The sequence below is a fragment of the Cervus canadensis genome, chromosome 19 (genome assembly GCF_019320065.1).
Source record: "Cervus canadensis isolate Bull #8, Minnesota chromosome 19, ASM1932006v1, whole genome shotgun sequence".
In the NCBI taxonomy this organism is placed as follows: Eukaryota; Metazoa; Chordata; class Mammalia; order Artiodactyla; family Cervidae; genus Cervus; species Cervus canadensis.
In genome coordinates this window covers 58,146,604-58,164,499 of record NC_057404.1, presented here as the reverse complement: position 1 = coordinate 58,164,499, position 17,896 = coordinate 58,146,604, and the positions used below count along the sequence as shown (strand labels likewise).

Genomic DNA, 17,896 nt, shown 5'->3' with positions numbered 1-17,896 from the left:
TAGGCATGGCATTACTCCTCTACTTTCGAAAAAAACATTTATGTGTATCTGTGTATCTTAAGTGTGTTGGTGAAATGATCATTCTTTTAGATTTCTAGTTATATTGGGCAGTTGAAATGATGTTTCTTTTTCTAGTTGTGCCTAGATTCTTTGATGGCTTTGATTGTCTTTTAGGAAAAGCTCTATTTTGTTATTTATGGTTTTTATAGAAACATTTAAAGTGTATTGCCCCTGAAAACCTCTCTCTGTTGCTGTGTTTGAATGAACTGATTTGTGTTTTCTTTGTTACTCTCAAGTATGAATCCAAAGACTGGTCTATAATGAATTTTCTGAAGTGATCACTAAAGATTGTATGTAAGAGAGACTTTTAATACCAGTTTTCTTAAATAGAATATTTCTGTGATGCTAGAAACTTTTCAGAAGTTTCTGTTTTTTAGAGTAGTGTTTTATGCATATGAAAACAATGCATTTTTGCTATATCTTTGAAAGTTAAATTTGTTGCTTTTTGAAACAAAATATTAAATTTGAATTGAAAACACAGTGTAAACATTTCCCCTCCAATATATAGAATGTTTCTATACTATCTTATGAATTGTCAGATGTTTTATAAAGTAAATTTTGAAGAATCCCTGACTAATGAAGATTGATTGCTTTTTAATTAAGAAGTATTTAGTTTGAAAAGAATGTAATTAATAGATTAATTTTTATTGATAAGCTGTTACTTCATTTTTCTCCTGTTGAAGCATTTTGTTGGTTTTTTTGTAAAAAAAAATTAATATATTGACAGAATTGTTTTGAAATTTATTATTTTATGGTACATATTTCTGTGCCTTATTGTATATTTATAACCTGCCTTGAGGCAACTTTTTCATGAATAAATTATTATAAGGAATCATAGTCCACAGTTGAGTCAGAATGTAAGTTTGGTTTCTTTGTACTTTCTTTGAACTAAGTCTTAGAGGTTCTTTAAAATGAAGTCTTCTAAAGCTGTGCGGGTATTTTGTACTCCATGGGTTATCAAACTATTTCTTGTTCTAAAGAAAGTTTTTAAATCTTTAAAGGAAATTTTCTGTAGACTTGAGCTTTACTGCTAAAACAATGTTACACAAGTCTGTAGCTTCAGTTAAGTTTTATAGCTTCAGAGACCATCTTTTTTTCTTGAAAACTTTGTGATCTTGTTCCATTTTTTGACAACACTTTATTTGTTGGAATGTGTGAAATAAAAATACCTTTGCAAAGATATCTTTGCTTTATTTTTTTGATTTTGCATCAGTTAACTCTTTAACAAGCTATCCCACAATTCATTGGCTTGAAAAAACAGAGTTTATTATCTCACAGACCAGGCATATTTTATCTGGGTCCTCTCCATCAAGGTTTCTCACAAGATTGCAAAGTATAAGCTGAGGCTCTGGCTTCGTCTCAGGGCACAGCTTGGGGAGGGTCCACTTTGCAGCTCCCTCACATGGTTCTTGGTGGAGTTCAGCTTCTTGTGGGCTCTTGGACTGAGGGCCTCAGTTCCTTACTCCCTGAGGCTTCCCTCAGTCACTTGTCCCACTGGCCTCTGTGTAGGGCAGCTCACCACAAGACAGCTAGTCTCCATCGGAGGCAGCCAGAGAGGGCAGAGTGGAGTGGGCAAGACACAGCCAGGGTCCTTTCGTAACCTATCTCTGGACTGATACGGTATCACTTTCCCAAATGTTAGTCCACAAAGTAAGCCAGAGGTCCTGCCCACACTCAAGGGAATGGACGGACGCATATAGGCCTCAGGAGGTGGGGTCACTGGGGACCATCTTAGAGGCAGCCTGCCTTGAGTTCTGAAAGTTTTACTTGATCTGTGTTTGCTAGCTAACCTTCATGCACAGAAGTTCCTGTTACACCTTCCTGTCTCCTCCCTCCACACGCGCAGAGAGACACATGGAAGAACGCACACACTCTGATGATGGTTTCACACTATACTCCTGTACCCATGACCAGCTCCTAGGGGCAGCCTGGGCTTCACACTGGAGTTAATCTTCTCTGGTCATGTTTATCAAGAAGGCAATAGTAAATATTTATTGAGCATTTTAGTTAATAATTGTTGAAGAAATGAATACATATGTGAGGTGGTCATTTTGATTAATTCTACTTGGACAGTTTTATAAAGGAAGTGACTGAGCTGCATTTTATCAGAGGACAAGTAAAGATTTTACTGGCAGAGGTAACAAGTTCAGTCTCCAGAAGTTAAAGAAAAAAAAGCAAAACAGCATGATATGTTCTGGGAATGGTGAGAAGTTAGTAAGAATGTGATGAAGAGTCTTTTGAGTGGGGTGTAATGCTGAAGAGTAAGTGGGAGGAGTTTGTTTCTCGTGTTAAGGTTGTAGGCCTAACCGAGTTAGTGAAGCCCTTTACAGGGCAGAAGGACTTGACTCGTTAGTGTTCTAGGCAGGTGCACTCTACTTGGACAGTTTTATAAAGGAAGTGACTGAGCTGCATTTTATCAGAGGACAAGTAAAGATTTTACTGGCAGAGGTAACAAGTTCAGTCTCCAGAAGTTAAAGAAAAAAAAGCAAAACAGCATGATATGTTCTGGGAATGGTGAGAAGTTAGTAAGAATGTGATGAAGAGTCTTTTGAGTGGGGTGTAATGCTGAAGAGTAAGTGGGAGGAGTTTGTTTCTCGTGTTAAGGTTGTAGGCCTAACCGAGTTAGTGAAGCCCTTTACAGGGCAGAAGGACTTGACTCGTTAGTGTTCTAGGCAGGTGCACTCTGAGTCTTCCGATGAAAAAGGAGTAGCAGTGAGAACCTAAAGGCCACCTTAATCATGAAAGACTGTGAGGCTGCATTAAAGCAGTGACAGGAGTTTTGGAGAGAATATTCTAAATATGTGACCTTTTTGAAGATTAGATGTGTTAAGACTCCCAGCTGTCCCCTAAAGAGCCTCTTTTTCTTCTATAATCATGTATTTTTTTCTGGGAATAAAGACTATATTTACTAATCAGTTATATAATCCTCCTTTAATATTGAAGGAACATGCCTGTTGATTTTCTCTTCTGCCTCTCACTGGCTGGACTGAAGGCCTGGTGTTCCATCTGAGGACAGCAGCAAGAAGGAGTGGGTCTCAGGGCTCCATAGGGCAGAGCCTCCAGCTTCTGCTTTCTGTGGGAGAGAGCTAACTTCATCTGGGTTAGGCCACTCTTATTTTGGCTTTCTATTACAGGGAGCCAAAGTTCCTGAGTAATTTAGGTCAGATATAAGATAACAGAAGTATGTAGGAATAAAACAGCACTGAAATGCTAGACAGCTAGTTTAGAGGACCTGGTTAAGTGTTGAATGGGAAAATAATTTGTTTCTTTTGGAGTGGGCTGATTTGAGATGGCTTATATTATTCCCTCTCTTCTTATTTCCTTGCATCCAGCTTTGATTTTGCTGTATTCACTGCCCACTCTCTTCTACAGATTCTTGTGCAGCTTCTACAGTCAGGCTCCTGTTAACATCTTGGGTTCCTTCTACCCTCTCTTAATTTTAACTTTTACACAGATGACCACCTATGATTCTCCTCACTATCTGCGTTTTCTGTATCTGCTTTGAAGATGGAACAGTTGAAAACCTGGGTTATTGACTCTCTGCCTTTATTTTCTTACATCACTGGAGCATAGTTCTGAATACAGTTAACTCTTGGACGGTGCAGGGGTTAGGGGCACCGACTCTCCGCTCAGTCAGAAGTCTGCGTATAGTTTATAGTCAGCCCTCCATATATACAGTTCCTCCATAAACATAGATAATGTAGCACTGTAGTACTTACTGTGGGAAACAATCAATCTATGTTCAAGTGGACCCACACATTCCATACCTGCGTTATTCAGAGGTCAACTGTATATCATTTCTGTTAGGACCATGGAAACAAAGACCGAGTCTGGCATATCTTCTAATTTCTAGTGACGTATTTCCAGCTCACGGTATTTCTGTTATACTACTGTTTAAAATTTTTATTTCTAAAGAAAATTTTTTGACAGAAGTCATTTATTATCTGGCTATGTGTGTCATATACTTCTCTACATTTCAGCCTAAAGCACCAAAGGGAAAAACTGTAGGACAAGAAAAAAAAGTCATCCATCCATACAGTAGAAAAGCAGCTCAAATTACAAGAGAGGCCCACAAACAAGAAAAAAAGGAAAAGTAAGTATCTTCATTGTATGTTTTATGTATTGGTTAAAAAGTCTTTTATACATTTATTCCTAATCAGTATTCCCTTTCTCTTCCTTTGATAAATATTCAGGTATGTTCTGTGCACTAAGGTAAAGCAGTGAACAAGGATTCAGCACTTAGAACTTAACCTAAAACATATGTAAATATAAACAGGTTGTGATGACTGCCATGAAGAAAAATTTTAAAAAATTATGGGATAGAGAGTGTGAGGTAGAGAGTCTGTTTGACATAGGATAGTCATGGAAAGTTTCTCTGAAGACTTTACATTTGAGCAGAGAGCCATGCAGACATTTATTAGGCATTTAGGTGGAAGTACCTGTTAGATTTGATCTCTGGTTCCTCTGCCTTTTCTAAAATCAGCTTGAACATCTGGAAGTTCACGGTTCATGTATTGCTGAAGCTTGGCTTGGAGAATTTTGAGCATTACTTTCCTAGCGTTTGAGATGAATGCAATTGTGTAGTAGTTTGAGCATTCTTTGGGATTGCCTTTCTTTGGGATTGGAATGAAAACTGACCTTTTCCAGTCCTGTGGCCACTGCTGAGTTTTCCAAATTTGCTGGCATATTGCATGCAGCACTTTCACAGCATCATCTTTTAGGATTTGAAATAGCTCAAATGGAATTCCATCATCTCCACTAGCTTTGTTCATAGTGATGCTTTCTAAGGCCCACTTGACTTCACATTCCAGGATGTCAGGCTCTAGGTGAGTGCTCACACCATCATGATTATCTGGGCCATGAAGATCTTTTTTGTACAGTTCTTCTGTATATTCTTGCCACCTCTTCTTAATATCTTCTGCTTCTGTTAGGTCCATGCCATTTCTGTTCTTTATTGAATCCATCTTTGCATGAAATGTTCCCTTGGTATCTCTAATTTTCTTGAAGAGATTTCTAGTCTTTCCCATTCTGTTGTTTTCCTCTATTTGCATTGATCTCTGAGGAAGGCTTTCTTGTCTCTCCTTGCTATTCTTTGGAACTCTACATTCAAATGGGAATATCTTCCCTTTTCTCCTTTGCTTTTTGCTTCTCTTCTTTTCACAGCTATTTGTAAGGCCTCCTCAGACAACCATTTTGCCTTTTGCATTTCTTTTCTTGGGGATGATCTTGATTCCTGTCTCCTGTACAATGTCACAAACCTCCGTCCATAGTTCATCAGGCACTCTATCAGATCTAGTCCCTTAAATCTATTTCTCATTTCCACTCTATAGTCATAAGGGATTTGATTTACACCATACCTGAATGGTCTAGTGGTTTTGCCTACTTTCTTCAGTTTAAATCTGAATTTGCCAACAAGGAGTTCGTGATCTGAGCCACAGTCAGCTCCCAGTCTTGTTTTTGCTGACTGTATAGAGTTTCACCATCTTTGGCTGCAAAGAATATAATCAAACTGATTTCGGTGTTGATCATCTGGTGATGTCCATGTGTAGAGTCTTCTCTTGTGTTGTTGGAAGAGGGTGTTTGCTATGACGAGTGCATTCTCTTGGCAAAACTCTATTAGCCTTTGCCCTGCTTCATTCTGTACTCCAAGGCCAAATTTGCCTGTCACTCCAGGTGTTTCTTCACTTCCTACTTTTGCATTCCAGTCCCCTATAATGAAAAGGACATCTTTTTTTGATATTACTTTTAAAAGGTCTTGTCGGTCTTGATAGAACTGTTCAACTTCAACTTCTTCAGCGTTGTTGGTTGAGGCAAGGCTTGGATTACCGTGGTATTGAATGGTTTGCCTTGGAAACGAACAGAGATCATTCTGTCATTTTTGAGATTGCATCCAAGTACTGCATTTCGGACTCTTTTGTTGACCATGATGGCTACTCTATTTCTTCTAAGGGATTCCTGCCCACACTAGTAGATACAATGGTCATCTGAGTTACTTCACCCATTCCAGTCCATTTTAGTTCACTGATTCCTAGAATGTCAACATTCCCTCTTGCCATCTCCTGTTTGACCACTTCCAATTTGCGTTGATTCATGGACCTAACATTCCAGGTTCCTATGCAATATTGCTCTTTATAGCATCAGACCTTGCTTCTATCACCAGTCACAACCACAAACACGTATTGTTTTTGCCTGGGCTCCATCCAGATGTTCAAGCTGGTTTTAGAAAAGGCAGAGGAACCAGATATCAAATTGCCAACATCCGCTGGATCATCAAAAAAGCAAGAGAGTTCCAGAAAAACATCTATTTCTGCTTTATTGACTATGCCAAAGCCTTTGGCTGTGTGGATCACAATAAACTGTGGAAAATTCTGAAAGAGATGGGCATACCAGACCATCTGACCTGCCTCTTGAGAAACCTATATGAAGATCAGGAAGCAACAGTTAGAGCTGGACATGGAACAACAGACTGGCTCCAAATAGGAAAAGGAGTACATCAAGGCTGTATATTGTCACCCTGCTTATTTAACTTATATGCAGAGTACATCATGAGAAACGCTGGGCTGGATGAAGCACAACCTGGAATCAAGATTGCTGGGAGAAATATCAATAATCTCAGATATTCAGATGACACCATCCTTATGGCAGAAAGTGAAGAAAAACTAAAAAGCCTCTTGATGAAAGTGAAAGAGGAGAGTGAAAAAGGGAAAAGCTTAACATTCAGAAAACTAAGATCATGGCATCTGGTCCTATCACTTCATGAGAAATAGACAGGAAAACAGTGGAAACAGTGTCAGACTTTACTTTTCTGGGCTCCAAAATCACTGCGGATGGTGATTGCAGCCATGAAATTAAAAGACACTTACTCCTTGGAAGGAACGTTATGACCAACCTAGACAGCATATTAAATAGCAGAGATATTACTTTGCCAACAAATGTCCATCTAGTCAAAGCTATGGTTTTCCCAGTGGTCATGTATGGATGTGAGAGTTGGACTGTGAAGAAAGCTGAGCGCCGAAAAATTGATGCTTTTGAACTGTGGTGTTGGGGAAGACTGTTGAGAGTCCCTTGGACTGCAGGGAGATCCAGCCAGTCCATCCTCAAGGAGATCAGTCCTGGGTGTTCATTGGAAGGACTGAGGCTGAAGCTGAAACTTCAGTACTTTGGCCACCTCATTCGAAGAGCTGACTTGCTTGAAAAGATCCTGATGCTGGGAGGGATTGGGGGCAGGAGAAGGGGTCGACAGAGGATGAGATGGCTGGATGGCATCACCAGCTCGATGGACATGTGTTTGAGTAAACTCTGGGAGTTTGTGATGGACAGGGAGGCCTGGCGTGCTGCGATTCTTGGGGTCACAGAGAGTCGGACACGACTGAGTGACTGAACTGAACTGAACTGAACCTATTAGATGTAAAAGGTGAGATACGGAATGGGCTGTTGGATGTGCTGGCTCTGTGCTCAGAGGATAGGTTAGGGATATAGATACAAATTTCGGAGCCATCAGTATCTAGCTGATATTAGGAGTCCTAAGACTGGGTAAGATCACCTAACAAGTAAATGAAGACAGGATAGAGAAGGACATCAAGGATTGAGTCCAGAGCCCCTCAGCCATTTAGAGATTGGAGAAAGGAGGAGAGTCCAACAAGTGAGACTTAGGAGAAAAAAACGTGTTTCGAAGAGAAAATAGTGATCATCCTGTGTCGTTTGTTACAAGATTAGGGCTGAGAATTGATTTAGTAAAGTGGAGATCACTATATATTTTTTTTCTTTAGTTGTTTCATTAGTTGTTGGTCTAGAAATTTCAGCTAACATCTTAAAACAATCTAACTCAGATTAACGTCAAGTTCATTTGAATAGTGTACAAAGAATTTGCTCCACTGTAACTCCGTTGTGAGCCCCTTCTCTGTACTGTTACTGTCAGATGTGCTTTGCAGGCCTTCACTCAGGCATGTGGAACTCTGCAGCCCGCCAGGCTCCTCTGTCCTCTCACGGGGTTTCCTAGGCAAGAATACTGGAGTGGGTAGCCATTCCCTCCTCAAGGGGATCTTCCTGACCCAGGTATGAAACCCATGTCTCCTGCATTTGCAGGCAGATTTTTTACCACTGAGCCACCTGGGAAGCCTTACTGTCAGATAAGTTACACATTTATACATAGTAAGCTCATAAATAGAGTTTCATGATTATTGTTTTTATGCAGTTGTCTTAAGTTAGGACAAGAAAAGTGTTACAAATTAAAACACATTTATACTGTCTTTTATATTTATCTGTGTAATTACCTTCTATCATTGGTGCTTCTTACTTTTGCATGTGGATTCAAATTAGTCACTATTGTCCTTTCCTTTCAGTCAGAGGAACTCCCTTCAGTGTTACGTGTAGGGAGAGTGAAAATGACAGATGCTCTCATTTTCATCTGAGAACATCTTGAATCTTTCCTTAGTTTTTCTGTTGGACTGTGCTTCATTTTGACGTTTCAATATATATGGAATTCCTGGTTGATAGTCTTCCTATTCAACACTTGAAATGTCACATCTTGGTCTTCACGCCTGCAGCGTTCAGATAAGAAGTCAGCTGTTCATCTTATTGAGGGTCACTTGTATGTGAGGAGTCACTTTTTTCCTGATGCTTTCAAGATACCCACTTTGTCTGTCAGTAGCTTGACTAGTGTGTGGATATGCCTAAGTGTGGATCTCTGAGTTTATCCTACATGAAGTTTACTAAGCTGGGTTATGTAGGTTAAGGTTTTTCATCAACTTGGGAAGCTTGGAGCCGTTATTTTCTCAAATACCCTTTCTTTCCTCCTGCCCCTCTCCTGTGACTCCCACATGCATGTATTGGTATGCTTGATGGTGTCCCCATAGATCTCTGAGACATCTTAATTTTTATTCTTTGTTTTTGCTCAGATTGGATAATTTCAACTGGCTTCTTATGTTTGCTTGTCTGTCTGCAGGTCTTACAGTTTCTACTGTATGGTATTTTAAACTGAGTATAGGCCATACTTTCTTGTTTCTTTGTGAGTCTCCTTTTGTGTTCAAAACAGCGTTTTAAATAATACAGGGTGATACAGTTGTTAGTCAGACATATCCTGAGATAGGAGCGAGATCAAAGCCCCCAATTAAAGGAACAACCTTTTGCTTTTCCTTCCTTTATCTTGTTTTAACAGCTGCTGCTCATCAGTCACAGCTTCCGCTTCTGTGATCTTGCTTGCTCACCTTGCTTGCTCTTTGCATCTTCGGGAACTTAGGCTACCTGGGGAGGGGAGGGATCTGAGCTGTTTCAGCAAGAAGTTTATGGTGTATAACAGATGCCCAAAACAAAGCTGGGGCACTGAGCCTTTGGAGGCGACCGCACAGCCCGCAGAGGCCTGAATGACCCTGCCACCCCGCGTCTTCCCGTGCTGCGCATCTCTCTCCGTCCCCACGGTCAGTTAGGTTCGCTGTGGTTGCTGTTTGCTTTCTGACTTCTGAAAGCCTGTTTGTCATGTGCAGTTTTTGCAGTTTCTGCTCAATTAGTGGTCAGCTCATGTTTGGACAGGGATTTCTTTAATTGCTTCTGACTAATAAGTCAGCCTTTGTTGAGGGGCTGTGTAGGTCTGTTGGACATACTTTCAGTGCTCCAGGAAGCAGTTTGTGTAGACTTCATTTAGCGTTTGCACAGAGCCTCAGGATTATCCAGAAGTGAGAGAGTAGGATCTTCTCGGGTCTTTTTTTGGCATGAACAGTGTCCTAAATGTACACCTGGCATTCTAGATTCCCAGGAATATCTTGGAGCAAGCTTTTCAGAGCCCTGTATTGACCTTCCATTCCTTAGATTTTGCTTTTAAATTGTTTTGGTCAGCCTTTTGTTAGTCCTCAAGTGGTGATATCACTCAGGCAGCTGTTGTGGTAGACAGTTGCTACTGAGATTGTTTCTGAGAAACAGCCTGGGGGTTGGGCTGCTTCCACCCAGAGCTCTGCGTTACTGCTGCTGCTAAGTCACTTCAGTAGGATCCGAGTCTATGCGACCCTGTAGACGCAAGGGAGCACTTACGTCTGCTGCCATGTCAAATGGTGACAGTGCTCAGGATGAAGCTTTGGGGAATTCCAAACCTAACTATTCTAGTGACTGCTAGGAACACATTGGGTTATGAGACTACTGCAGAGCTGGGAAGAGGGGGATGGGATTGAAACACCACAGAGCTTGCTGTTCTTACTGAGATTGAGTCATTTTTCTTGAGTAAATGCTCCTTTGATTGTTGCATGCCTTTGGTTAATTTTTATACTTCTGAAAAAATTGATTTTGACAAGTTTTGTCAGTGCTCTCTGTAGATTTTTGTAAGTTGTTCTTCTGCCATTCTGAGAGTAGCTCTGTATTCTTGATGAGAAGGAATTCATAAGAAGGTTTTCTTCCTCGGAAGATGGAACACTGAAACATGTATGCTGCCTCTTCTTTTCTCCCCTCTTGTCTCTTAGGCTCTCTTTGATCAGCCTCACACACTGTAATTTGCCTGTTCTTCCCTGCACCTCTGGGCTGAGAGTCCCCAGGAACTGCTGTGAAAGTAAAAAGTGAAAGTTGCTCAGTTGTGTCCAACTTTGCAACCCCATGGGCTGTAGTCCCTGGAATTCTCTAGGCCAGAATACTGGAGTGGGTAGCCTTTCTCTTCTTCAGGGGATCTTCCCAACCCAGGGATCAAACCCACATCTCCTGCATTGCAGGCAGATTCTTTACAGCTGAGCCACGAGGGAACTGCTATAGGAACAAATAAAAAATTCCTTAAAATGAAGTTATAAAATCAAAATAGATATGATTTTGATTATTTTAGAATGGCCTTAGCAGTTTGATGAATGCTAAATACATTTGCATAGTAGCTGATAAAAACCAGCTGTTTCATTGTTACATTCCTTGCCCAAGACCAGTTGGGTTAGCAGTTTTCTTGAAAAGAATAGTCAAGTGCTATGATAATATAGTCAAATTTTCTTTTCTCTTTGTAAAGGAGGGTCTTTGTTTTGTACATTAAAGATTACTATAATGATATTGCTTTAAGACAGTAATTTTTGAACAGCAGTTATTTGTGTATCACTTTCATGAATTTTTTTCTGTATCTTTTTGACATGATTTACTACTTTCATGATTTTGCTATCACCTATACCAGTATTTCACTAACTTTAGTGTACATGAGATACACCCCTAAAGTGTATTAAAACAGTTTTTTGGGCTGCCCCACTAGGGGTTTCCTGATACAGGACTTGCCTGATAGCTCAGTTGGTGAAGAATCCGCCTGCAATGCAGTCGACTCCAGTCGGGAAGATCCGCTGGAGAAGGGATGGGCTACCCACTCCAGTGTTCTTGGGCTTCCCTTGTCAGAGGAAGAGGGGTGACCAGGATGGAAGACAGTGTTTGTACGGTCATTTTCAGATGACATCCATCCCAGTATGCACTGTTTTGGTGTTTAAAAGTGAGCCATGAGGTCCAGCCACACTCAGGGAGGACAGGGGTGTGAACGTCAAAACAGCAGGAATCTACACTGGGGACCCTCTTAGGTATTACCACATCCTGCCTAGCAGAGATCCTTGATTTTATAAGGAAGAAAGATAGTCAACAGCTGGAGGGTTCTTTGTACTACTTCCTAAGATTTATTTTTACAGAGGTAGGGGAAGTTTGGGGTGGGTATCGTTAGGGTGCAGTGCCCTTGAGCAGAGGGAGAGAGTACAGACACGAGCTGCTGGGCTCATCAGGTGGACTCTGAATACCTGAAGATACTGAGGGCTTGAATAGCGGTGTAGAGTAGGAGTCAGACACTGTTTATCTTCAGCATTTGAATGCTCTGATTTAGGACTATATGAAATACCTCTTCTGTTCCTATTAAAGAAATTAGTGCAGTTTGAGAACTAGTGCATTTCAAGTGATGCTCAGTTTATAGGCAGGAAATAGTTACTATTCTGTATCATTCTATATCATTTGTTTTATGAATTCTCAGCATAGCAACATTTTGTATACTGTCATATTTTGTCCCATAGAGTATGTAGCAAAGAACTATAGATATCAAATGAAAATAATTTCACTTAACAAACATAATGGGTAAGAATCTAGGTAACAACTTGGAGAATTTAGTCTCAAATCTCTCTCTTTCATTCCAGCTTGACTCCCCTGTAGTTCAGGCCCCCAGTGTATTCATTCAGAACCATAGCAAACTTGACTTCTAACTAAACTCTTTCCTCTAGGCTGATTTGAAAGGAATGAATTCTTCTCAGAGTCATTCTCAGCCTTATTAAATCGTGTTCTGTACTTCTTTTTTAAAAATCATCTTTGAGGTTTAAATAGCATATGACAAAACAGACATAATTTAAGTGTGCAGCATTTGAGTTTTGACAGTACATGGTGCAAACCCCCGTGATCAGTATGCTAGAGTGTGTTTTCATTCCTCCCCAAAATCTTCCCAGTCAGGTCTTAGCCCTCCACCCCTAGCCTTGGGCACCTGTTGTTTTGTTGTTTAATAGATGTAACTCCATGGCTGATTCATGTCAATGTATGACAAAACCCACTACAATGTTGTGAAGTAATTAGCCTCCAACTAATAAAAATAAATGGAAAAAAAAATAGATGATATCTATCTTTCCTAGTGTTTCATGTAAGTGAAATCATACTGTATGCAGTTTTTTGTGCCAGTCTTTTTCATTTAGCATGAAACTTATCCACGCAATTGCATATATTAGTTGTCTTTCATTGGGGAAGGACTGATGTGAAGCTGAAGGTCCAATACTTCGGCTATCTGATTCGAAGTGCCAACTCATTGGAAAAGCCTCTGATGCTGGGAAAGATTGAGGGCAAAAGGAGAAGTGGATGGCAGAGGATGAGGTGGTTGGATGGCGTCACCGACTCGATGGACGTGAATTTGAGCAAGCTCTGAGAGCTGGTGGGAGGAAAGGGAAGCCTAGCGTGCTGTTGTCCATGGGGTTGCAGAGTCAGACACGACTTACTGACAAACAACAGGTTGTCTTTCTTTGTTATTACTGAGTAGTATTTCATTGTATGAATATGTAGGTTTTATCCATTTACCTGTTGATAGTCATCTGGATTGTTTATACTTTTGGGCTTTTCTCAGGGTCTGCAAACTTGAGTGACCATCCATCCATTTTTATAAAAGCAGTTTGTTTTATTGGAAGGCAGCTCTGCCTATTCCTTTCATGTTTGTGGCTGTGATGGCAGAGATGAGTAGTTATGACAGACCAGCCACATGGTCCTCAAAGCCTTAGTTGTTACTGGCGGACGTTTAAGTGAAAATGATCAACCCTGCTGTTGCATACAGATAAAATTGCCATAAACATGTACAGGTATTTTCGTGGACATCAAACATTTTTCTCTCAGTTCTTAGAACTGGAATTGCTGGACTATATAGTAGATATGGGCTTCCCAGGTGGTGCTAGTGGTAAAGGATCTGCCTGCCAGTGCAAGAGACACAAGAGACTCAAGTTCAAAAAAAACAAAAAGAGAGAGACTCGAGTTCAGTCCCTGGGTCAGGAAGCTCCCCTGGAGGAGGGCATGGCAACCCCCTCCATATTCTTGCCTAGAGAATCCTATGGAGAGGGGAGCCTGGAGAACTACAATCCATAGGGTCGCAAAGAGTCTGATGTGACTGAAGCAGCACACACATGCACAGCAGATGTATGTTTTAAGTAAATAAGAAATAGAATTTTTAAAAAAATTATTGAAAAGAATGAAGTCATGTGGGAGGTGTAATGTTTAAGTATGTATAATAAAAAAATTACCTTATCTGAAGTGATAATGCCCTTTTATTTTTTTCACCACTGATGTATAAGAGTTGGACTTCCCAGGTGGTGCTAATAGTAATCTGCCTGCCAATGTAGGAGACACAAGAGTTGCTGGTTCAACCTCTGGGTCTGGAAGATTGTCTGGAGGAGAAAATGGCAACCCACTCCAGAATTCTTGCCTGGGAAATCTCATGGGCAGAGGAGCCTGGCTGGCTGCAGTCCACGGGGTTGCAAAGAGTTGGACACGACTGAAGGGACTTAGCCTCTGTTTCCTCTCAGACATGTATTATCATTTTTAAAACAGATTTGAGCCAATCTATTGGGTGTACAGTAATGTCTCAGTATGGTTTTAATTTGTATTTCTTTATGACTAATTATATATTTTTATGTGTTTATTCTTTGCTTTTATGTCTCTGATTTGATGAAAAATCTGTTAAAATCTTTTCCCTTTTGATTTTCAGTTGTTTGTCCATTGTTAAGTAGTAAAAACTTTTTATATATTCTTAATACAAGTCTTGTATGTTATTTATATTGTGAATATTTTCTCCCATTCTGTGGCTGAAATATTTTTGTTAAAAAGGCTTCATTTTATTTCTCTGGTTTTCTAGTTGTTTAAAGTGGGAGGGTAAATCTGATCTGCTTTGTTAGTGCAGGAACAGTGGGGTTTTTTTCCTTCATTGCTGTATCCCTAGTTGATAGCATTAAACATTGAAAAAAAAGCTAGTCAAAGGTTATTGCTGAGCCATTAAAGTCGCTGGGATTCTTGGCCTCCAGAGGAGAGGAATTCAACCTGGGGCCAGTGACAGAGCTTGATCACTCAGAGCTTTTCTGTATTAAAGTTTTATTAAAGTGTAAAAGAGATAGAAAAAGCTTCTGACATACACATCAGAAGGGGGCAGAAAGAGTGGCGCCCACCCCCCCCACCCCCCCACCCCCACCCCCCCTCCCACCCCGCTAGTCTTTAGCAGTAAGTTATATACCTGTTAGCAGGCAGCTAATTAGAGGAAGGAGATGTCTCAGAACTCAGAGAGTGGCACCAGGCCCCTCACCCACAACATGTATTTTGAGATAACATTGGCACAAGGTAAGTCATCCTGGGCCATAACACGATTGCCATGAATCTTGAAGAAAGGCAGGTTTCCAAGCGAATTTGTAGTCTCATTAACATAGCTTAAGAGAACATTTGCCAGAGTAAAACAAACTGGTTTGTCAAGTCCGTTCTGAGTCTTAGCTGGAACCGACTTGAAGAAAGACAGAGTCTAAGGTAAATACACTGTGCATTAACATAACTTAAGAAAAACATTTCTGTGAGAAAAACACATTGGTTAGCTCAAGGGCTGAGAAAAGTTAAGTTCAGGTGGAACCAGGTGTCATCATGGCAACACAATTTTAAAGGAAACCTCCTTTTAATTTTGTATAGAGAAGGAAAAAATATCTGACAATTTTGGTCTGTTTCCTCCGGACATAGAGAGAGGAAAAACTTGTGATGATTGCAGCCTGTTGCCTCCATTTGGAGATCCCTAGCCGTCCTGCCCGGAGAAGGCAATAGTACCCCACTGCAGTACTCTCACCTGGAAAATTCCATGGACGGAGGAGCCTGGTGGGCTGCAGTCCATGGGGTCGCTAAGAGTTGGACACGACTGAGCGACTTCACTTTCACTTTTCACTTTCATGCATTGGAGAAGGAAATGGCAACCCACTCCAGTGTTCTTGCCTGGAGAATCCCAGGGACGGCGGAGCCTGGTGGGCTGCCGTCTATGGGGTCGCACAGAGTCGGACACGACTGAAGCGACTTAGCAGCAGCAGCAGCAGCCTTCCTGCCTGTTACCCTCTCACTAGCGTCCCTCTTTTCTGAATGGAAAAGAGTTTTTTCTTTTCTTTTCTTGTCCTCCTGTGGGATCTTAGTTCCCTGACCAGAGAGAAACCCATGCCCCCTGCGATGGAAGCTCAGACATAACCACTGAACTGCCAGGGAAGTCCCTGAGTGGATTAGAATTCAAAATAGCAACAGTGGGAGGCACATGATCATGTAGGCCATTTTCTGAGAGTAAATGAGTTCTTTTTCTTTGTTATAATTTTGTATCAAATTTATGAAAAGTAAACATTTTGTTTTATTCCTGTCGAAGTTTAAAAGATAACAGTGATGCATTTTGGTCTTGATGGCAGTGCTGTTTTCTAGAAGGTCTTCGTTACTCTTCTGTGCACAAGCATTATGCATATTACAAAATTCAGACAAGCTTTCCTTTGTGTTTTCAAAATCAGTTTTATAGGTATCCTTTAGTCACTGCAGAGCAGAAAAAAATTTCTAGTAACATTTTGTTTCAGTGATTTAAAAGAGAAGCATGATGTCAGTGTTTCTTCTTTAAGAAAATTAATTTCATATGCATAAAAGTGATCTTTGAATTAAGGTTCTTTGGGTAGTTTTTGTTGTTTTTTTCAGATATTTAAAACTTGTTTTGCATGTTTTCTAACACACATGCACTTTTTCTCCCGAGATTGAAGAATGAAAAGGCGTTGCGTCTCAGCCTTATTGGTAAGTTGATTTACTTGTTTGAAGTTCCTCCCTTACTTATTTTCTCTTGATTCTCATAGTGAAATACTGTTTTTATCTCTACCAGATAAAAGTGATTTTGTCAGATTAAGTGAATTTTTTCTACCAGACTTGATTAAAATAAAGTCAGTCATTAAACTGTTAGAACAGTGTTAATATCTAGCTCAGTTTTTTAGAAATTGTTTAGTATCTACCTTTATCCATCCCTCTCTCTCTCCAGTTTAATTCTAGCTTCCTAACCATTAGAATTATGAAGGGTTTTGGAAACAGGAATTCATGTTTAATGATGTGAATATATCCTCAGTCTATATCTCAGTGTCACGGTCCTTTTATGTGTGTGTGTGGGTGTGTGATCAGATTTATTATTGGTAAGGTTATCTGATAAGTCTGAGATTTCAAAAGAGTAGCTACTAGGCTTTATAACTAAAATGAAAGATATTCAAACCATTCACTCTACTGCCTTATCAGACAGCAGAATCGTATTTGTAAATGGTTTATCAGTAATCCTGGGTAGGGCCATTTCTTGATTTGTAATACTGAGAAATCTTACTGCTGGTCAGATCGACTCATAAGCACGAAGTCTGCTAGGTCTTTGATAGTACATGTCAGTTATTCTGCATAGTATATGGCAGATCTTGTATGCTTAGTGTATTTACTGACTTTGAGGCCCTGAACAGGTTACTTAACCTTTCTCTTCTAAATGGAGGTAATAATAATAATCCTCATAGGATTGTAAAAGTCAAGACCTGTGCCTGGACATAGTGCCTGCTGCTCTTTACCGGAGGGAGAGCGGGCTGGAAGTTAGGTTACTGTGAATTGCTGTGTGGTGTTGTGTGTGTGGGGGGTGGGGGGCGGCGCGTGTAGGCTGAGTGTGTGAGTGGACGCGTGAATGTGTGAGTGGATGAGTTAATGTGTGAGTGTGTGTGCCTGCCCATGCGCCTCCTCCCCCGGCCTACACGTTGATCTTATTTGATCGGGTTGTGACTCCAGCCCCGCCGGGCCGACCCGAAATGAAAAGCTTCCCTCCTGCGAAGCCCTTCCTCGGGGCGCTGTGCAGCGAGGCCCCTTGGGCGGTGGCAACGCCGTGGCCCCGGAGGTTCCGGAGCCGGTCCTATGGTGCCCGGCGCTCAGAAGTGATGAATTGATCAGATAGACGAGGCCGGTCTTGTCCCGCGCCATTGATTATCGAGGCGATTCTGATCTGAAAAGAAAAAAAGAAAAAAGAAAAGTTCAGCACATACCATGGTCTTCATTAATCTAATCAAACTCTCCTTTTGTTATTTCAGACAAGTTCTATCCTTTGCTTTATAAATACTTGGAACTTCATGTTCTTTTAGCGTATTCTTTCTTTTAAAAAATGTTTTGTATCCTTACTGGATAAGAAATACATACAGAAAAGCATCCTTCCTACCTTTGTCTCTTCCCCAAATTAAAATGTGACAGTTCAGTTTCTGACAGGCTGGTTTAGTTAGCTTTGAGCCCACACAAAACTTTATATTTAACTTTGAAATAAATGTTGATACTGTTTTAAACACATTGATGT

The 17,896-nt window shown here is 40.6% G+C and overlaps 1 protein-coding gene and 1 non-coding gene across 2 annotated transcripts in view; both read left to right on the top strand.

Moving 5' to 3' along the window:
- TMA16 (translation machinery associated 16 homolog) overlaps positions 1-17,896 on the top strand; it is a 39,676-nt gene that overhangs the window by 14,685 nt on the left and 7,095 nt on the right. Inside the window, exons 2-3 of the mRNA XM_043438372.1 lie at positions 4,041-4,153; positions 16,298-16,335. Coding sequence (XP_043294307.1) covers positions 4,041-4,153; positions 16,298-16,335 — 151 coding nt within the window. The remainder of the gene's footprint in view (positions 1-4,040; positions 4,154-16,297; positions 16,336-17,896) is intronic.
- LOC122422419 lies at positions 17,127-17,558 on the top strand. Its single transcript, XR_006263825.1, has one exon.